This window comes from Buteo buteo, chromosome 8 (genome assembly GCF_964188355.1).
Source record: "Buteo buteo chromosome 8, bButBut1.hap1.1, whole genome shotgun sequence".
NCBI classification, from domain to species: domain Eukaryota; kingdom Metazoa; phylum Chordata; class Aves; order Accipitriformes; family Accipitridae; genus Buteo; species Buteo buteo.
Window position 1 is genome coordinate 46617604 of NC_134178.1, and position 20828 is coordinate 46638431.

At 57.1% G+C, this 20828-nt stretch overlaps 2 protein-coding genes across 3 annotated transcripts; both read left to right on the forward strand.

Moving 5' to 3' along the window:
• Positions 1 to 419: 419 nt before the first annotated feature.
• Positions 420 to 7011, forward strand: GPR162 (G protein-coupled receptor 162). 2 transcript variants are annotated; one of them, XM_075034559.1, is made up of 5 exons: positions 420 to 643; positions 2433 to 4222; positions 5048 to 5237; positions 5807 to 5958; positions 6125 to 7011. In XM_075034559.1, the coding sequence occupies exons 2-5, from the start codon at positions 3383 to 3385 to the stop codon at positions 6653 to 6655; spliced, it is 1713 nt and encodes a 570-aa protein (XP_074890660.1). In that variant the 5' UTR covers positions 420 to 643; positions 2433 to 3382; the 3' UTR covers positions 6656 to 7011. The 2 variants fall into 2 exon arrangements, with proteins under 2 accessions (XP_074890660.1, XP_074890662.1); XM_075034561.1 differs by having other exon boundaries at positions 5807 to 5943.
• Positions 7012 to 8071: 1060 nt separating this feature from the next.
• Positions 8072 to 20219, forward strand: P3H3 (prolyl 3-hydroxylase 3). Its single transcript, XM_075034558.1, has 15 exons — positions 8072 to 8584; positions 9497 to 9649; positions 10340 to 10529; positions 10657 to 10788; positions 11702 to 11835; positions 12127 to 12216; positions 12563 to 12615; positions 12828 to 12886; positions 14054 to 14178; positions 14303 to 14398; positions 15382 to 15532; positions 15704 to 15821; positions 18253 to 18328; positions 18750 to 18890; positions 19186 to 20219. The coding sequence occupies exons 1-15, from the start codon at positions 8165 to 8167 to the stop codon at positions 19396 to 19398; spliced, it is 2151 nt and encodes a 716-aa protein (XP_074890659.1). The 5' UTR covers positions 8072 to 8164; the 3' UTR covers positions 19399 to 20219.
• Positions 20220 to 20828: the final 609 nt, after the last annotated feature.

Genomic DNA, 20828 nt, shown 5'->3' on the forward strand with positions numbered 1-20828 from the left:
GACCGGTACGAGGGGGAACCGGCCGGGCTCCGCCAGCACTGCCTCCCCATCGGCTGGGGCTGAACAAGGACCGGGATCTGAACCGGAACCGGGACCGGGACTGGTACGACGGGGAACTGGCCGGGCTCCGCCAGCACAGCCTCCCCATCGGCCGGGGCTGGCCAAGGACCGGGGTCTGAACCGGGACCGGGACCGGTACGAGGGGGAACCGGCCGGGGTCCCCCAGCACAGCCTCCCCATCGGCTGGGCCCTGGCCAAGCGCAGCTCCGGCAGCCGCCCGTCCCCCGGCACGGCCGGCCGCAGCCGGGACCGGGACCGCGACCGGGACCGCGACCGGCACCGGGGCCGGGGCCGGGGCCGGGGCGGCGGCCCCCTCGCCCGTCCGCCCGTCCCGCCCCCTGGCTGCCCGGCCCGGCGGTGCTCCCGCCGCCGTCTCCCGCCGGCGCTCCCCGCCCCTCTCCCCCCGCCGTCGCCCCGCCTGGCGGATGGCCGGCCGGAGCGCGGGGGCCGGGGCGGCTGCTGCTCTTCACGGCGTCCGCCGCGGCGGGCCGGCCCCCGGCCACCGGTCGCGAACCGGGCGGAGGCGAGCGCACGGCCCGCGCGGGGCGCCCGTCGCCATGGCAGCGCTCGGCTCCGGCGAGAGGTAAGATGGGTCCCCGCGGCCCCCGCCGCCGCCATCGGCCCCCGCCGCCGCCGCCGCCGCCGGCCCCCGCTCCGCTCCGCTCCGCTGCGCGCAGGGCGGCGCCGCCGGGGACGGCCGCGCCCCGGCCCCGGCCCCGGCCCCGGCCGGCCGCCGCGCTTCGTTCCGCCGCCGCCGGATCCCCCCTCGCCCTCTCCGGCCCTACCGGCCCCTCCGCCCCTGCGGGAGCCGCGGCCGTGGCCCGGGCGGCAGCACCGCATCTCGGCCCCGGGCCGACCGACCGACCGACCGGCCGCATCCCCCGGCCCCCCCGGGCTTCTCCGCGCTGCCTTGCGATTATTCTGGGTCATCTTCCCCTCAGACCCCACCCCGCGCCCTTGCCTTCCCCTGAGTCACCAGCCCCGGGAATCTCTCCTCTCCGGTGGGATGAAGCGGGGAGCGGGGCGGGGGGAGTCACCAGCCCCGGGAATCTCTCCTCTCCGGTGGGATGAAGCGCGGAGCGGGGCGGGGGGCTCCGGCCGGGGCGCAGGGCCAGGGGAGGGTGGGTTTTCCCCGACCTGGCCATCCTGCATCGGCCCCGGGGCTCTCCGGGAGTCTCCGGGAGCGGGAGATCCGCAGCTCGGAGCAGAATTGGGCCCCGAAGGCAGCAGAGGCGGGAGGGTTCCTGCCTCATCCAGGGAACGGCGTGGGCCACCAGAACGAGCCGGGTGGGAAGGGCGGCAGAAGGAGATGCTGCAAGGAAATTCGTTCCCCTGGGATTATCAGGGCCGGCTAGCTCCGAAACCGTCTCCAGAGGCCACGGGCCTAACTGCGAGAGCCACGGCACTGGGGGAAGAAGGATGAAGCGGGGCAGAACGGGGGCATCGCCAACCCAGTCATGGCAAACTGCTCCAAGCAGGGAGCAAAGGTGGAAAAGCCTCAGGTGGTTACAGAGAGGGTGAGAAAATACAGAGAAGCAGAAGGAAGGCGAGGGGTGGGAACGGAGCCGCTAGCTCAGGCTGGGAGGGCACAGAGCCATCCACAGAACGATTAAGTTTACGTCTGCTCCGGTCAAGGCACGGAGCGGGCCTATACCTTCCTGGAATATACTGGGCGTCCCCTATAGACGAAGAGAGGAGAGGGGGTCTGAGCTGGGAGCACCGGGGGTCACTGGCAAAGGCGAAGTAGTCTCAGGACTAGGTTAGCAGTCTCGTTCGCTGGGTTTGTAACGGTGGGGTGTCTGGGGACCAGAGCTGCTCAAGCCGAAACGCGCTAGGTGGGCGAGGCGCGCGGCCGAATGACTTGTGCTTCAAGGCTGCGGGATGGCAGGTATTGCTGGAGCGGTGGCACGCACCCGCGGATGGGACGGGACGGGAGCGGCAGGTTAAAATCCAGAGCACTGGCGGAGAAAAGCTGAGGTCCAAAGACCGGCGGAGCCGTGGGAGCTGTACGGCAGGAGCGAGGGGTGTCGGAGCGGGCGCGCGGGGACGGCGTGACCCGAATGGCAGGGAGCCATGCGGATCAGGCCTTCCATCACAGAAACGGCGTTCGTAACGCTTTGGGTGGGGAGCGTCAGACTGGAAGGGCAGGGAGCACAGGGTGTCTCGGCAGCACTCGAAGGAGTTGCTGGGGGCCAGAGTCCGGCCTGAGGTGTGCAGGGACTGGTGCAAATCTGGCTCTTCTCTTCCCTGAAAGACGCAGGGAGTGCTCGGCACAGCCTAAATCATGGCAAGGTGTTTGTGTGGGCAAGGAGGGAGAGAGATCCGGGGGGATAGAATGATCTTAAATTACTTCTCTTTTCTCTCTTCTACAGTGAACCTCATGCCCTGAGTCTCCAAGGGAACCTTTGAAAAGGATCTTCCCCTCCTCGCCATCTCTTTATTGTTTGCCAGCTCTGCCCTGCGCTGCGCAGGGAAGCCTGAAAGAGCAGGCTGAGCCCTGGAGGGCAGCAAAAAGGACAATGTGCTGAGGGTGCCGAGAGGTCTTGAATAGGGAACCCTCTGAATCTTGTTCCTCACCCTTCACACTCCGCTGATGGCTGTCTGACAGCCTTGGCAGGAACCTCGACCTTGCCACGAGCGTGGCGTTTGGTGAGAGGGGGATTATACATGGTGTACGTGCCGCCCTCACCGTTTCCGCAGGACCTTTGTCCTGCCTTCCAACATCTCTGAAACTCTAGGCTAGCTCCTCATTCACTAGGACGCTGGGCAGCAGGCTCTTGCTACTACCAAACTGTTTGGAGTCCCCAGCAGTCCCTGTTTGCATGTGGCCTTCACCAGTCCCAGCAGAAGGGGGTCCCTGAGACAGAAGGTGCCTGGTGGGCACATGAAGTAAGGAGAGCTTTTTCTGTGGGGGAAGAGCGGAGGAGGGGGATGAAATAGATGGGGAGGAAAAAAAGAAGTGAGCCCAAGCGAGTGAGGGAAGAAGCACTGGCAAGTGTTCATGAGAAAGAGAGAGAAAGAAGGTGGAAGAAAGAAAAAGAAAGAGAACAAGGGAAAAAACAGGTGAACGAGTTAGAACAAGGGAAAGAAATATAAGCAAACAGAAGGGAGAGGGAGGACTGGAAGTGAGACAGAGCTGACGGCTGTTCCGCCTAGCGCCTGGTGGCAATGCCTTGAGGAACCCCTCCAGCGTGCGCACACCTCGCATCGCAGCAGCAGCGGCAGATGAGGAGGGACGTGGGCCCCCCAGTGCGGCGTCCCACCCACCCTCTTACCGAATCCCAGCGGCAGGGACAGGGTGCAGCCTAGCAGGGGTGGCAGCATGGGGGACTCTGATTCGGAGTCCACCTTGCACAACAACTCACTGTGGTGGCTGGCATGTGGGATGTTAGCCCTGTTGGCCAACTCTTGGATCATACTCAGCATCACGGCCAAGCAACAGAAACACAAGCCCCTGGAGCTGCTGCTGTGCTTCCTTGCTGGGACCCACATCCTTATGGCAGCAGTACCCCTCACCACCTACGCCGTGGTGCAGCTGCGGCGTGAGTCCTCCGACTACGACTGGAACGAAAGCATCTGCAAGGTCTTTGTCTCCACGTACTACACCCTGGCGCTGGCCACCTGCTTCACGGTGGCCTCCCTTTCCTACCACCGCATGTGGATGGTGAGATGGCCGGTCAACTACCGGCTGAGCAATGCCAAGAAGCAGGCTCTGCACGCAGTCATGGGTATCTGGATGGTGTCGTTCATCCTCTCCACCCTGCCCTCCATCGGCTGGCACAACAACGGCGAGCGCTACTATGCCCGCGGCTGCCAGTTCATTGTCAGCAAGATAGGGCTGGGCTTCGGTGTCTGCTTTAGCCTCCTGCTGCTCGGAGGAATCGTCATGGGCTTGGTGTGCGTGGGTATCACTTTCTACCAGACCCTGTGGGCACACAGAAGACGCCGGCGGTGCCGCCATCAGAGGGCGGAGGAAGCGTCATCCTGCTCTTCATCAGCACACACCACTTTCAACGTGCCGGCCATCGTAGTGGAGGATGTACGAGGCAAAAGGAGGTCTTCGCTGGATGGCTCTGAGTCAGCCAAGACCTCCTTGCAGATGACCAACCTCATCAGCGCTATTGTCTTCCTGTACGACACGCTCACCGGGGTGCCCATCTTGGTAAGCAGCGAGTCCTCCCTTTCCCTTCAGAGTCTGCAGTTAAACTAGATTTCCGTTTCTCTCAAGTTTCAGAGAAGAAACTCTGTCTTCCGTCCACCAGCCGCAGAGTTGCCGCATCTGAATCTGTGTTATTCCGAGGGCCAGTTTTAAAAAGATTGCAGTAATTCTCCCATCCTTCCGCAGCAGCATTTTAAGACGAGTCTAAGCCTGGGGAATACACACCACACAGCTAAAACCACTGTGAAGTTTTAAGTGGCTAAGAGGAGAGGAAATTATTCTGCAAACTTACTGGGGGATCTACCTCAGTAAAAACAAGGAGATTCCTGTTTCTCCAGTTTGCTTCTGGAGAACGATACACCAGCTTTAAAAGCTGTTGCAGGCAGTTTTATTTTTCCTTCTGCTTGTATGGTCGTAGTCAGCATTCAGGTCTTGGCTGGCTGGTTGATTCTCTGCAAAACTGGAGAGCTGGGGAAGTTCTCAAAGGGAGCCATTAAGAGAACAGAAGCTTACTCGCAGCTTTTTTTTTTTTTTTCCAGTGGCCGCGTCCTTTGTTAGCACCTATTTAGCTCCAGCTCATAATGAGCACGGGAAAGAAGGGGTACTAACACCAGGTCTCATATTAGAGATATGACAGCTCGATATATGGTTCAGCAAACCTGGGGTAACACCCCAGGAACAGTTTTTCAGAGAGGCACGGTGTAATTACTTGACGAGCCCTTTACAGACAGATTACGTTCTGCTACAGAACTGACTCCCGTTACCTCTCTCCCTTGATCCCCACTTCTGTCTTCTTTCTCGGCATTGTTTCTCTCTCTTACCTCAAAGGTTGTGAGCTTTTTTAGCCTGCGCTACGATACGGCCCCCACCTGGATGGTCCTGGCTGTGCTCTGGTGCTCCATGGTGCAGACCCTGCTGCTCCCCTCCTTCATCTGGTCCTGCGAGCGCTACCGAGCAGATCTCCGCACCGTGTGGGAGCAGTGTGTGGCTATCATGTCTGAGGAAGACGGAGATGATGGTAAGCTCCTCGCCACCCCACAGTCACCTTTCTTCACTGACGCCCTCCCCAAAAGACTACAGAGGAAGGAGGGGTCTGTCTTGGGGAAAGGACCCGACGGCACTAGGAGCAGCGTTGTGGGTGGCTAGGTGGGATTCACGTTATAGCTTGGAGTTAGCACCCATGAGAAAATTTATTCTGGAGGAGGCTCTGCCACTCGCTTGCTGCCTGAGGACTCACTAGCATCCAGCAAAAATTAGTGCAACACCCCTCACAGTAGATGCAAGAGTAGCGAGGATGTGTACGGCTGCCAAACCACAGCAAAAGTGACACGCCGGGCCTCAGCCCAACTCGCTGATCCAAAGGTCCAAGTTCTGGCAGCGAGCGATTCAAAAGCGAGGCAGAAGGAACAGGGCGGTCTCTGGGTGCTTTAGTGCTGCTGCGAGCAGAAAGATGAGGTCCCTGTTCAGGGGGAGCCCCGAGGGCAGCAAGTAGGGCAGCAGAAGTCAGACAAGCGTTAGGATGGTGCCCTGTTAACGCTCCTCTTCTGGCTGAAAAGCGCTGACTGCCGTTCTCCTCTCTGCCAACAGATGGTGTGTGCGATGATTATGGCGATGGCAGGATCTGCAAAGTGAGGTTTGATGCGAACGGTGCTGCAGCTGTGAAGCGGGACTCCCGGGACATCAAGCTGCTACCCATGCACCACATGTTGTTGCCCCAGGACAAGGTGCACTACCTGCAGGTGAGCCGAGAGCTAGCAGGGGCAGCCCCACAACCCACTTCTTTCTCTGTCAGTCTCCCACGCCTGTGTGTCGTCTCGACTCTCCTCTCCGAGAAAGTCTCAGCTACTCCCCTCCCGTTCTGTCTCTTCGAGTCTTCCATCACCTGCCTCCTTCTCTGTTTTCCAGGTCCCTATCTCCCGGAGAATGTCACATGATGAGACTAACATCTTCTCCGCCCACCGCTCCGCTCCATCCTTCCTACACAAGTGGTCTTCATCTGACGACATCCGCATTTCCACCCCCCGCAAGGCTGGAGGCCCTGGCTTCTTGCCTCCTCAGCTGCACGACTACCAGCACCGCCGGCGGCCCCCAGAAGATGAGCTGACGACCCTACGGCAGTTTTTGGAAGGGGGGCTGATGCCCCGCGGCTCCAGCTCCAGCGCCTGCTTCTTCCGAGATGAGATCACCACGTTCATCGACGAGACGCCACAACCCACCCCAGCCTGCAGCCCACGGCACTCCCGTCTCCCGCTCGCATCGCGCCGCGATCGCCGCCTCTCCCTCGGCAGCAGAGAGGAGGAGAACGCCGACCGGCCACGGCGCTGCTCCTTGGCGGGCAACGAAGCCTGGCACCTGCAGGACGGCGAGCAGGCGCCGGGTGGCGAAAGGACCCTTGAGGCCTGCGAGGCACAGACCTTCCAGGATCCCAAACTATGAGAGACAGCGTCAGAAACGTGCCGTGCCATCACAATTTTTAAATAAAACTTCAAGTGTTCCCTTTATCCTGGGACCCGATCACTAATTTGCATTCTCATCTTTCTCACCAGCAGGCAGGAAACACGGCACCCCGCGCTGGTGGGGGAAAAAGAAGTGGGACAGACCTGCAGAAGGGAGCGGACAGACAGACGGACAGCCTGTGCCTGCTCTCAGGATACAAACACACCCGCCGCTGCCACCGCCACTTGGCACCCTCGCCCATCCCGTCCCTTTGTGAACTCCACCCTCCCATCCGCCCTGCCCTAAGAGACGAGGCAGGTGCAGAATGGTATTAAAATTCTATATTTGGAGTGTCAATCGTGTGTCTGTTTTTTAAATAATATATTAGTGATAATTTTGTTTCCATAGAAACAAAATGACTGGCCCAATGTTTAATGAAGCTTCACAGGCTTCTGGAAGGGAAACGCGGAACGTGCGAGGCTCCTTTCCTCCCTCTCCATCCCTTTCTTGTCAGCGCGTCTGGAAGGCAGCAGATGCTCAGCAGCCCAGGGAAGGGAACGGAGCCCGTAGAGGAGTTGTCATGGGAGACTGGGTGAAAACTTTTCCTGTCTGTTTCAGGGGAGACTTGGGCTGCCTACAGCTAAGCAGGAGCGGCCTCTGTGCTTTCTAATACTGCTCAGCAAAAGGTATTGCTCTGGGGCAACCCCAGGCTTGAAAACCATTCAATTCTCTCCAAAAAGACCCTGACCCGTAACGCCTCATTTCGCGGGTGCAAACCGTTGATTCCAGTGCGAACTTTGCGTGAAACACGACGGCCCAAACTTCTCGCCCGAAGGGGAAAGCCGACAGAGCCTTCCGGGGGAAGGTCCCCGACCGCCCGCGCCGTCAGAGCGGTGAGCGGCGAGGCCTGGAGCCGGCTCTTGCCCCGCACAAAACTCTCGGAAGGGTGGTGGGGAGGCAGCGTGCGGGAGACGGACCTTCTCCTGCCCGGTGCCGGCTGCGGTCCCAGCCGTGGGTGAGGGTCCGGCTGACCCCGGAGGGGCCGTGGGAGACGGGCAGCCCTTCGCCTCCAAAGCGCTTCTCCACGCCGTGGGGCTCGGTCCCAAAAGCGTGCGTGGATTCCGCGCGACGAAACCACAACCTCTGACGAGCCGCCTCGTCGGGGGGGTCTGGGTGACCCCTGCCAGAGGGAGGGTTCGTGCCGGACCCCCGGACGAGGGAAAGACCCCGTCGGGCGACGAGGTGCCGGGGCTCTGCCAGGCCCGGAACACTGCTCCGGGGGAGGGAACCGGACCGGGGCCGGGGCCGGGGCCGGGACCAGAACCGCCGACTCCCCGCCCCGCCATCACCCCCTCGCCCCTCCGCCCACCGCGGCACCGCCCGCCGGCCCGCCCCGCTGGGTGGGCCGAGCCCGGGGCCCTGCCGGACGCCTGCCCGACCCCCTCCCCTCCTCCTCCTCCTCCTCCTCGTCGTCGTCCTCCTCCTCCCTCCCCTCCGCGGCGCTCGACCATGGCCTCCCCCCTCCTCCTCCTCCTCCTCCTCGCCGCCGCCGCCGCCACGTCGCCGGGCCGCCTGGTTCCCTACGACCTGCTGTACGCCGACGGGGTGCGGGCGTACTTCGCCCGGGACTGGGGGAGAGCGGCCGAGCTGCTGCAGCGCGCCCTCCACAGCTACGCGGGGCTGCGGGCCGCCCGCCGCGCCTGCCGCGCCGCCTGCCGCCGGGAAGCGGCTTTCCTGGGCGGGCCGGGGGGGGCCGGGCCCTGGGAAGCCGCCCTCTTCGGGCGGGTGCTGCGGCGAGCCGACTGCCTGCGGCACTGCCTGGGGCTGCGGCTGGGCGCCGCGCCGTCGGCCCACCGCGCCAGCCACGCCGTCCGCCGGGACTTCGAGCGGAGGGAGCCCTACAACTACCTGCAGGTGGCCTTCTTCCAGGTGGGGGCCCGGCGCGGAGGGAGGGACGGAGGGGCGGCTGGAGGGAGGGGGAGGTGGCTGGAGGGGCGGCTGGAGGGACGGAGGGGTGGCTGGAGGGATGGCTGGAGGGATGGAGGGGTGGCTGGAGGGACGGGGAGATGGCTGGAGGGATGGAAAGAGGGCTGGAGGGACGGCTGGAGGGATGGGGAGATGGCTGGAGGGATGGAAAGAGGGCTGGAGGCGTGGCTGGAGGGATGGCTGGAGGGACGGAAGGGTGGCTGGAGGGACGGAGGGGTGGCTGGAGGGATGGGAAGATGGTTGGAGGGGTGGCTGGAGGGATGGAGGGGTGGCTGGAGGGATGGGGAGATGGCTGGAGGGGTGGCTGGAGGGATGGGGAGATGGCTGGAGGGGTGGCTGGAGGGACGGAGGGGTGGCTGGAGGGACGGAGGGGTGGCTGGAGGGATGGCTGGAGGGATGGGGAGATGGCTGGAGGGGTGGCTGGAGGGACGGAGGGGTGGCTGGAGGGATGGGGAGATGGCTAGAGGGCTGGAGGGGTGGCTGGAGGGATGGAGAGATGGCTGGAGGGGTGGCTGGAGAGGTGGCTGGAGGAACGGAGGGGTGGCTGGAGGGATGGCTGGAGGGATGGAGAGAGGGCTGGAGGGATGGCTGGAGGGATGGAGAGATGGCTGGAGGGATGGAGAGATGGCTGGAGGGATGGAGAGATGGCTGGCATCCGCCCCAGGCAGGCTCCAGGGGGGCTTCAGCCTTTCCTCTCCTTGCAGGACCACCGGCCGGCCGAGGAGGTGGTGGGCGAGGGCCGGCCGGGGACACGGGCGCCTTGTGGGTGAATGTTGGGGCGAGGGGTGGGCCTGAAGAAGAAGGGGGGACCCGCAGGAGTTGTGTGACAGGGGTGCGCCGGCTTTTACTCCGCAGCTGAAGAAGCTGGACCGGGCCGTGTCCGCCGCTCACACCTTCTTCGTCGCTAATCCCCAGCACCTCCAAATGCGGGAGGACATAGAGAAGTACCGGCGTATGTCTGGGGTGAAGTCGGACAACTTCAGGGACCTGGAGGCCACGCCGCACTGGGTGAGGGTTCGACGCGGAGACAGGCGTCCGCAGCTCTTATCCCCTCCTGGGGACCAGTCTGGGACCCTCGTCTGTTCCCTCACAAGGGCTTGAGGCAGGGCTCCCGAACATAGAATGGTTCAGGCTGGAGGGGACCTTTAAAGATCATCCAGCCCCTCTGCCATGGGCAGGGACCTTTTCGCTACATCAGGCCACTCAAAGCCCCGTCCAGCCTGGCTTTGAACGCTGCCAGTGGTGGGACATCCCCAGCTTCTCTGGACAACCTGCTCCAGTGTCTCACCACTCTCGTCGTAACTAATGTCTTCCTTATCCTCAGTCTAAGTCTACCCTCTTTCAGTTTAAAACCGTTACTCCTTGTCCTGTCACCACAGGCCTTGGTCAAAAGTCTCGCTCAGTCTTTCTTATAAGCCCCCTTTCTGTTTGAAAGGCTGCAAGAAAGTCTCCCCGAAGCCTTCTCTCCGGGGTGAAGACAAACCATTGCAAGTGTGACACGGAGACTTTCTGGTGGCAATTATGGCAGGCTGCAGGGCCTCGGAGAAGAATATTTGGCTGAAGTCCATGAGATTTGCTGTCACTGCGTGGTGGGCTGTGCGTGACCAGGCAGGCCCCTAGATGTCAGCACTACCCTGCGAGCGACTCCGGGCGTCCCTCGGTGACACCCACACTGATGAGGGACCTTGTCCCTTGCAGGAAGCCTACGAGGCTGGGGTGCAGCACTACAATGCGGACGAGTACGTGCAGGCGGTGGCCAGGCTGGAGGAGTCACTCACAGAGGCTCTGGCAGCACTGGAGGAGTGTCGTGCCCTGTGTGAAGGGCCTTGGGAGGACGAGGAGGAGGAGGAGGAGGAAATGCAGCCTGGCCTGTACGAAGCCATCGCAGGTAGCGTTAGAGGCGCAGGGGGTTGGGTAGGAAGGCCATGCTGCCCGCGCTGGACGTGCCCCGTTCCCCAGCGCTCCTCTCTGGAAGAGGTGTGAGCTGCTGCCTTTCCTGCTCCTCTCTCTTGCAGCCCATTATATTCAGGTTTTGAAGTGCAGACAGCAGTGCGTCCTTGAAATTGCCACAAAGCCGGGGCGGATTTCTGCCACGGAAGATTTCATACCCTCTCACCTTGATTTACTGCAGTTTGCCTACGATCAAGGTGAGCAGAGCCACGACCCAGCGGGTTATGCTGTGGCACCCCTAAACTTGCCCTTTGCCTCTGGGCCTGGAGGGCGGCATGTCATGGGGAGAGGTGGCACGCTGACCTGAGCTCTACCTCTCTGTACCCCGTCTGCCCCCCGACTCTTCCCAGAACCTCTTTTCTCTTACTCAAGCCTGTGGCCGCCTTGGGAGAGGTCCCTCGTGGTCCACTTCAGTCTCCTTGTGCAGCTTCGGTAACGTGTGGCTGTTCCTGCTTCTTTCCCCCAGCAGTCTCCGTTTCAAGTCCTTGCTCCAACCATCTGCTGTGTATTTTATACTCTCCTTTTCAGTACGTGGCTCCAGACCAGGCCCCCGTTTCCTATCTAGAGCATGCGCCTGCATCTCATCTCAGCAGTGATGTTCCTTCTGAGTCAGCCCTGCCTGCCCTCGCCAAACTGGTGGCCTGTCGTGACATGGGTCACCCTGTCACCCTGTCACTTTCACACGTCCCTCAGCTCTTCTCTTGGATACCTCTGCTCCTTCCCACGCTGACCCAACCGTCTCTCTTCTCCTCTGTCAGACTGTTGGTAAAACTTGTATCTCAGAGGAGCCTCCAGGCCCCTCATCATGTCTGTTGGGTGAGGGAGGTGGGACCGTCTTTCTTCCAAACATATGCTTATTTTTTTTCTCCATCTCCTCTGAACAAGCTCCCAATAAGTATTGGAAGTGGCCCATTCTCCACAGGGCTCATTCCCTGTGTTCTCTGCCTATCGTTGGGTAGAGACCCAACTAGGCAGGGATTGATGTGTACTCGGTGTAAGGCCTCCTACTGCTGGATCATGACCGGGCCGTTGGGTGCTGCTGGGCTATTTTCTGCTAACGGCAAGTCTTTCAGAGACAAACCTGTTTGTTCTGTTCTGTTCCTGCCCAAGTTGGGAACCAGGCACTGGCTGCTGAATGTGCTGCTTCCTACTTGCTCTTCTATCCCATGGATGAGCCGATGTTGGAGAAAATGAAAGAGTATCGCACAGAACTGGGAGAGGACGCAGCTTTCACAGCCAGAGAGGTAGTTACAACCCCAGGTCTGTAATTTTTTGGCCCTCCTCTGTCCCATACGACAGGATCATAGTGTGGGAGACAAAAAGGGAAACGTGTTTCACTGCAGATATGTGCCAAGCCCAGGACTGAAGAAGCTGGAGCCTGAGTTTACTTTTAGTCTGTACCAGGCAGGGTCCCTTCAGGACAGAACTGGGCTTTCAAAGTGCACAGCAGTGTGTTGGGGCAGGTTTCTGCCCAGGACAGGGATGGGGGTTGTCTTTTGTGGGATGGTTGTTTGACAGCCTTTTTGCTTCCTTAGAGTATTCAAAATTACGTGCAGAGATCTTTGATGGAGAAGAAGCTGATTTATTATTCAGTGGAGCATCTAGGAGGAACTTTTAATGACCCTGTAAGTAACATTATCATCTTAATTTTCCTGCCCTGATTTCACCGAGACAGTTGCCAGAATTCACCTCGGTAGCACATGATCCAGAAAGGATCAGATGCTGTTGAGAAGGACCCCCAGGTCCTTATGAGGTGGATCTTTAAGGCCTTTCTGCTGCTCCAGGACTGAAGTTAGTTTGAAATTGCTGCTGTAACCGTAGGCATTAGCCCAGTCTGGCTGCCGTCAGAAAGAGGCTGGAACTATTGGTCTGATATTCACTGGAGAAGTGGGACAAGGAACTGGCTGTTTGACATGATCCAATGTGGGAGAAGTTTGTTGTGTACTGAACCGTCTGCATCTGTTCCTACAGGATCTCTGGACTCCGGATGAGCTGATTCCTGAAAACCTAAAGGAGAAACACAGGTAAGGTTGGCCAAGTTGACTAGGACTGAAATATAAGTGTTGGAAGTAGGGGATGGGGTTGGACTGGCAGAGGTGGTACGAGGAACAGTAATACCTGCTGAGGAACGGGCAAAGCAGGAACAGGAAGGGTGCGAAATGCTACCGCAGAGGAGGGTTAGGCGTAGCTCTGTGTACTGACAGCCCTGGTCTCTGTTTTTTCCCTCGCTCCCGAGAGAGGATCAGGAGAAGCAAAAGCAGGAAACTCTGGATGTGGAAGAGAGGGAGAAGAGGGGTGAGTAAAAGAGCTTGAAGAAGGACTTGGATGCAGTCAGCCAGGCTTAGCCAGGCTAAGTGCTGTCTTTTCTTCCATCCTCAGACATTTGAATGCTAGCATAGATGCAGGCTGACTCGAATGGCTCGGCAAGTCTTCTCACTGTTTCTTTTCTCCCTCTTTGATGCATGTGTAATCTTGCAAAATCTCACTGCGTACATCTCTGGGATGGGAACTCAAAGAGCACTGTGGCTGGAGAAGCTGAGAGCAGTGGTGCCTGAATACGCGACAAGCCTGTGGACGTGCAGATCCCTGTTCAGTGTGGCAGGAGTGTCTACACCGAACCTGGTTTAGCTCCACCAGCCCAACTTCAAACAACATTTTTCTGAAGGGGACAAAGGAGAGAGGGGGGGAAATGGAAACAGACCATTCGGCTTGGGCAAGTCTTTCCCTGAAAAACACAAGTCCAAGTGGTTTGTGGCTGAATGCTAGAGACTGCAGAGTCCCATGTTCTCGCTGGTCCTCTCTTCTTATGTGTGGACACACAGCCTCTTGCAGGGCTCCGTCCTGGAGTCTTTGCTCGAAGTGACCCCAGGTGGTTCTCTGCTGTGACACCCGGGAGAGCAGATCGTTCTGAGGCCCTGAGTGCTTTGGCATTGCTGACCACCCAGAGGTCAGAGCCGGGGGGTTAAAAAGGCCAAAGATCAAAAGATCAAATCACCAACTAATACCCATTGCGTCTCTTTGGGGCTGAAGAAAGTAGAAAGATTCTCTGGAGGTGATTCTGGGATAAGACGTGTGATGGAAAGGGGGGTTGACGGAGGTGTTTACCTGCTTCTTTTCTCCAGAGCCTCACCCCAGTAGGCTGGACCTGTTCTGCTGCTGCGACCCACAGTGCACTCAACTTTCCCCAGCTCCCTGCTGCTCTCCCAGCAAGCCCAAAGTTTCTGCTGGCTCCTGAAGCGCTCGCTGTAGGCCAGCTTCCCCAGCTGATGCTCTGGTTCCCCTGAAGCATGTGAGGGGTGCGAGTGGCCCAGGTCTGCGAGGAATGGGCGCTTCTGGGGAACTGTCCTGTCTTCTCCGAGAATGTATAGTGTCTCTCCCTTTCCTTATCCAGGCTGGGGGTTGGTGTCCGAGGGCGTCTTCTCCAAAGCTTGCTCATGCCTATCCGTGCTTGCTTCTCGACAGGCCCTTTGCCTTTTGAGGGTATCGCTGTCACGATGGATTCCCGACGGATGAACGGAACCCAGAGGGTTGTGTTCGACAGGGTGCTGACGGAGTCTGAGTGTAAGGACCTTCTCCGGCTGACGAAGGTGAGGCCTGGGTCTTGTAGGAGCTCCTGTAGGCGTACTTGCCTCCTCGGCAGGCAGGGGTTTAGTGTTTCCATGGAGGAGAGATGGCAGCCTAATGCGTGTCATCTGTATCCTTCTATTCCAGGCAGCCGGAGAAGCAGGAGATGGCTACCGGGCAAGACGGTCGCCTCACACCCCACACGAAAGGTTTGAAGGGTTGACTGTTTTGAGAGCCGTGCAGGTAAGTGGTTCTGTGACTCTGCCACCTTCTCGATTGTCCAGGAAGAGTGTGTTTGCCACCTGAGCTTTTTTTCTCTGTGAAGTGCACTCTGGATGGGGTCATGGGTGTGCTATCTTCTTCACAAGCACACATGCGGTCTCCCCTGACCCTCTTCCTCCGTGATGGTGTTTAGGTACGTTGTACCTGGAGAGCTTGACAAGTGCTTTCCTGCATGTGAGAGAGGGTTTCAGGATTGCTGCTTGTCCCTCTGCAGTAGTCTTACAGACACGCTCAGCTTAGAATTGGAGAATAAACGAAGGCGGAAGGAGCCTCTGGAGATCTCTAGTCTGACCCCCTGCTCACAGCGTGGCTAATCCCAAAGCTAGATGAGATCCCTCGAGGCTTTGCACAGGCCAGTCCTGAACATCTCCAAGGGTGGAGGTTCCCCAGCCTCTCTGGGCACGTTTCAGGGGTGCTCTCAGGAGGATTAAATTGTTCTTTATACCCAGCCAAAATTTCCCTTGCTGCAGCTTTTGCCTGTTGCTTCTTGTCTTTTCAGTGTGTCCCTCTGAGAAGAAACTGTCCCCATCTTCTCTATAACCCCCTTGTAAGTGACAGGAGACTAGTTAGATCCTCCTTTGACCTTCTCTCTCTAGGCTGAAGAAACCCAGCTCTTTCAGCCTCTTTCTAAGTCATGTGCTCCAACACCCCTGCCATCTTAAGACCCTTCGCTGAAGACTCACTCCAGTGTGCTAGTGTCCCTTGTGTACTGGGGCACTCCAAAATGATGCTGCATTCCAGATGTGGCTTCATGTGCTGAGTAGGAGGAAAGCATTGCTGTGCTGTACAGGTGTACTTATAATTACATGAGAAGACATGTTATTTTCTTACATGTGTGACCACAGGACTTTACACGGGTCTCTTCTTCTGTACTGTGTACGTGGATCGTTTCTTAGAGTGTCTTTGTATGTAAGTATTCTAACAGGCTTGTTTTTCACTTGTAGCTGGCCCAGAATGGGGACGTGGACTGGAGAGACGCCAAATTGCTTCTGCAGGCCAGCGAGAAATCACGGAAAATCATAGAGTCCTATTTCACTCCTGGAAAGAAACTCCATTTCTCATTCACACACCTCGTGTGCCGCACGGCTGTAGACGGTAAAGAATCTTTTGCCCTGTTAGGCCCTGTCTTCTGGAGTCTCCTCAGTCCCAGCCATGTGCTCTAAGGAGACTCTCTTCCCTTTGCTCCCACTGTGCCCCTTTCTCTCTGCCGTATTCTTTCTTGCAACTGAAAATGCCCATATTCTTTTTTGTAACTTCCCTTTTCAGAGGAACAGGAAGGTCGCATGGATCTTAGTCATCCTGTCCATGCTGATAATTGTCTCTTGGATCCCGAGGGGCAAGAGTGCTGGAGAGAACCACCTGCCTACGTGTACAGGGACTACAGGTGAGAGGAGAAGAAGGGGACCTGCATTAGATCATGTGGACATCAGAATATCTCCCTGGCCCCAAGAGAGGATGAGCTCAGCTTATAGAAACAAGGTGATGGATTGTTGGCTCAAAGCCAGTCAGGAGTATAGCGTCAGGCAGGAGGCTCCATCGGAGGCTTCACAACGAGGTGTGGAACACCTTCCTTGGGCTGGGAAGATCTGCCCTTTCTCCCTCCTCCCAGCCAGCATTAACGGAGAGCAGAACAAGGCTGGGAGGCTGCACGGACTAGAACCGTGATATCACATTGTTGTCTTGTGGGTCTACCACAGTACTACAGTCCACTGCCAGCTTTTACGACAGTCTGTTTCTTCTAATCAAGTTCTGTCTTTCACAGTCTTCCATGCATTAGAGGAGAGGGAGAACCAGGCTCCTTGGATTTCCTTTGTTTGAGCAGTCAGTAGACTTTGTTGACTATTCTCTCCGTTCACCTCTCTCAAGATTCACTGCCAATACTTTGTGTTGGGTTTTTCCATTTCATGTGAGAGGTTTTTTTCCAGCCTGTGGCAGGTTTTGTTACTCTTCTGTGAAAGAACCTGAAATATATTTTAAAGGTGGCGACAATTGTTGCACACTGCAGCCAAATGAGGTCAGTTCACTACAGTTGATTCCTCCTATTTACCATCCCATCCCTGGGCATCCAGAAATCTAATCTGCCTTTTCTTTGAGTAGTAGCTGTACCCAGAGCAGAAATCCTCTCTGAGCAGCCTGTTGTAAGGATGTGGGGCTTAGAGGGAATTCCGGTATCATTGAGTCCGTTTCCCTTCCAATACAGGTGTTGAGTTGGCATAGTCAGATTGTAAAGTTACCAGGGTCTCTCATGTAACTGGTTAGAGCTCTGTCTCTCCTGTGGGAAAGCTGTCCTGTCACCTCACTCCTCCCTGAGCAGTGGGCTTCTCTGACTTCTACTTGAATCTATGTTAAAATCTTCCTGGGATCTGTGCCGCTGAGCTGTTTCCAGGAGTATTCCTGCTCTCTTGCTGAGGGAATTGTGATGGACCAACCAACTCGCAGTGTGCTTTTGAAAGAGGTCCCTGTGCTCCAAACTTCCTGGATCTCTTCTGTGTATTTGTGCCACGTTCATTAATGATACTATTGAACAGGATTGCGCCCAGGGAGGGGTCCCAGAGCCCCAGTGATCCTCCTCCAGGCGAACAGCACTCCTGTCTGTGCCAGTGCTGCGCTAGTCAGTGTGTGCTGTTCACGTGCGCTTCTTCTCCTTCTCTGTGTTCACTAGTAATTTCTCTAGTGGCACCGTTCTGAGTACTTCTACCAGAGTCCAAACTGCTGAGATTGAGCGTGTTGTCTTTCCCTGCGAAATCAACTGTTTTGTCAAAGATTGTGTGGCTAGCCCAATCTGCTTTTAGTACCCCCATGCTACATTTTAAGACCATTTTCCATTTACCTCTTGTCCTTCAATTACCCTTCTGCTCAGAAATGGAGTCTAAAGCCCTGCAGACTGTTGAGGTCAGGCTAACAGCCCTGTGTATGCTTCAGCCATTATCCCTACCCTCCTGCTCCTTTGTGCGGGTGACAGCTATCCTTGCTTTTTTCTGGTCGTGTTACCACCCTGACTTCACAGTCTTATTAAAACCCCGTGGGAGAAGAGCTGTAACGTCCCAGGTTTCAGGGTTGGTAATCCTCTCACGGCAGTCCTTATGTCCTTAATGTTTTGCTTCAGCAGCCACAGTGTTGATTTCTGTTTCATTCTCCCAGTCCTGTTAATGAGCCTTTCTTGTTCCTCTGATGTTTTCTATCAATCAGCTTAATTGAATACCAAGAAGAACTCAAGTAGTTTGTGGTCCATTCTTTCACCTAGTTGACTGTGGTCTCACTTGCATTGAACAGTGGCCTCACTACTTCTCCTTTTGTCTAACATTAGTAAAGAAAATTCTTGTTTTAGTTTTTCTTTTCTGCATGTGCCAAGCCTCTTTTTGACCATTCTTATGTTACCCTGAAATTCCTTGACTCTTAAGACATGGCTTTCTTTGCTGATCAGTCTCCTCGTGCAGGCTTTGGATTATTCCCAATCTTAAAACATAAACAGCGTCATGCCAGGTCAGAACCAAGGTCTCTCTAGCCCAGGGCATTGTCACAACGGTGCCACAGATGCATGCTGCAGAGGATTAAAACTAAACCAAAACAAAACAGGAGAAGCGCGTAGAGCTAACTCCCTGGCGTACTCTCCCAGCCTCCGGTGGCTTGCAGCTCGGGGACTCCCCTGAGCTGGGCACTGCTGTATTTAACACCCCCAAATGGATTCTCCTGTTACTGGTCTACTCGCTTTTTGAGCCTGTGGTATGCACAGCCTCCTGTGACAGGAGTCGTGGGGAAGCACCTGGGAGGAATGAGCTTCACCATCCATACGTCTTCTTTCTTTTTGTCCACAGTGGCATTCTCTACCTCAATGATGACTTCCAAGGTGGGGGCCTTTTCTTCACTGAAATGGACACTGTGACTGTCACAGTAAGTCTGGGACTGGCCAAAAGATGGAGAGAGGACTGAGGGTGAGACTTAGTCTGGGCGGGTGGGAACTAGTTGGTTATTGGATCCCACCACCCCAAAACCAATCTAGTGCTGTGGCAGATTCAAATAGGGGCAGCTAAAGGCAAATTGAGGCAAATCTCAGACAGAGGAGAGGTTAACTCCTTCCTAGCTGAGATGTTCCAGGCTCTTCCAGTCTGTGGGTGTCCGTGACCTGTGTTGTCCCTTTGATTCTCTCTCTCTGTCCCTCTCCAAGGTCTGCCTTGCTCACAGACTGGCAGTGGATGCCTAGCAGCTCTCTGCTGTGCCACGTTCCCAGCGGCAGCGTGACCTCTGTAGGAGGACCGTCTACCCCAGAGCAGGGGGCTGTTGGCTTCATTGTCTCTTCCCTCTCTCCTGGCAGGCCGAAGTGCATCCTAAGTGTGGAAGGCTAGTAGCCTTCAGCTCTGGCAAGGAGAACCCCCACGGCGTGTGGGCAGTGAGCCGCGGAAGGCGCTGCGCCATTGCTCTCTGGTACACGCACTCCCAGGAACATGCTGAGCAGGTAAAGGACGATGCTGGGGAAAGGGATCTAAGTACCTCCGAGGTAGATCAGATCCCACCGAGGAACGGCGTGTGGGCTGTCCCACGGGGCAGGGAGCAGTGCAGCAGCGGGGGGTCGTCCTCTGACGAGGTACCTGGCGGAGGGGCCAGCCTGCGGTGGGTCCTGCAGGAGAGAATGGGCTCTGGGAGGGTGGGATGGACGTGGCAAAGACGAGGTGTGTCTTGTCAGCCCCTGCAAGCAGAGCCAAGACCGTAGCAGCGAGGGGCTCACGTCATCTCTGTCTCCGTGGCTGCAGGAACGGGTGAAGGCGGAGGAGCTGATGGAGCAGAGGGCTGTGGAGCAGGACCGGCCCGACGGAGAAGAACGTCAGGGGACCGATCGCAGCGGCAGATCTTCCTCAGAGCCTCCCCTTCCCAACAGCGGAGCCAGGGCCACGAGCCGCAGGCAAAAGCCCGGCTCGGACAGGACACAGCACCCCAAGGAGCTGCGGGTCAGGGACGAGTTCTGAGTACGCGGGGCCCCGGGGGCAGGACTGGCACACACCACGGCCGGGCAGGTCGCGGTAGCACCGGGACCACGGAGTCCTAGAGCAGTGTATTAGCATGCTAGAGCCGTAGTGATGGGGAGGGATGCAGCTTTCTTCTCTGTGACGTCCCAGCAGCTGAAAAATGGGAGCGGGGACAGAGTATTAAAGTCAGTGGCAGCAGGACCTTTCTTCACTGCCAACGTCTTCGTGTCGCTCAGAAGTAAGAGGGTAGGGTCTCCTCGCCCCAGTCCCCTCAGTGCCAGCTTCTCGGTCAGCCAGGGCCAAATCTGAGCGGGGGAAGAGGAGCCTGGGGTCTTTCAGCGAGGGCTGTCTCACGTTCAGGAACTCAAAACAGAAGCCTCTGCATTTCCTAGGCACCTGCAAACTCCAGAACCTCGCAACTGGTCTGAGAGAGGGAAGGTGAGGGACTGTGAATATATGGAATAAAAACAAAATGCTGGACACAGATGTTGGTGGGAGCTTGAGTGTGTACAGCAGGAGGGAGACATGCGTGCTCACTGCTGGTGGAAATTTAATTAACAAATGATGGAAGGAGATTGAGCCCTCAGTGAAAGAAAACAAACAAAATATTTGCCCAGATGCCAGCTACTTCTAAGAAGGGAGAGCAAGAGAGAAAGTCAGCTCTGCCATAACTAACCCCTGGAGATGGTGGGGAGTGCCTTTAAGAAAAACCACTGTATGCTCACGTTTCCCTGCAGCAACACCTCTCTTCTCTCTTTTATTTTGTTGTTGTTGTTGTTGTTTGTTTGTTTTTTCCCCGTCCATGCACCAAAATGCCCCCGAAAGCAGAAGAAATATTTTGTTTATCATTTTCCACCCTGATGCAAAGACAATCTGCTGTCACTGCCCAGGGGATTAGTGTCCCGAGATGGGATTATATTGTAGCCCAACAGGAATTGAATGGGGTGGATATGGAGTATCAAAAAGAGCAGTGACCCTTTTCCTGGGAAGCATTAGAGCCAGAGACCAATCTGTGGTCATGACGTACTCAGCCCTTGATGGGAGTTGTGCATGGAGACCCCAGCTACAGTTCAGGTGGAAGAAATCTGTAGGGCCAGCGGTGTAGCGGGTTGGTGGGTGATCCCCTCGCTGCTGGTGGCACAGGGCCCCGCTCCATGGGAAGGGCAGTCTTTCCTCAGTCTGAATCCCAGCACTTCCCTAACACACAAGCTTAGGAAACCTGCATCGGCAACCCTTTTCGCCTCCTGTCTTCCCCAGGGTCACAGGAAAAAGACAATTTGGTGCGGGCATTTCAGGTTCCCTGGCAGGAGGTCCGCCACGTCCTAGCACTCACACCTCCGTCCGGATGATTTATGTGGGGGTGCTGGATGGCTCCTGCTCGACGAGGACGTGTTGGGGGGCGAGGGGCCAGTGGCCACATCTCTGGCTTG

Coding starts and splice junctions, on each gene's coding strand:
- P3H3 (XM_075034558.1), top strand. CDS start 8,165: ATGGCCTCCCCCCTCCTCCTCCTCCTCCTCCTCGCCGCCGCCGCCGCC. Junction 12,616..12,827: donor AACCTAAAGGAGAAACACAG/GTAAGGTTGGCC, acceptor CTCGCTCCCGAG/AGAGGATCAGGAGAAGCAAA. Junction 15,533..15,703: donor GTGCCGCACGGCTGTAGACG/GTAAAGAATCTT, acceptor TTCCCTTTTCAG/AGGAACAGGAAGGTCGCATG.
- GPR162 (XM_075034559.1), top strand. CDS start 3,383: ATGGGGGACTCTGATTCGGAGTCCACCTTGCACAACAACTCACTGTGG. Junction 5,238..5,806: donor TGAGGAAGACGGAGATGATG/GTAAGCTCCTCG, acceptor CTCTGCCAACAG/ATGGTGTGTGCGATGATTAT. Junction 5,959..6,124: donor ACAAGGTGCACTACCTGCAG/GTGAGCCGAGAG, acceptor TCTGTTTTCCAG/GTCCCTATCTCCCGGAGAAT.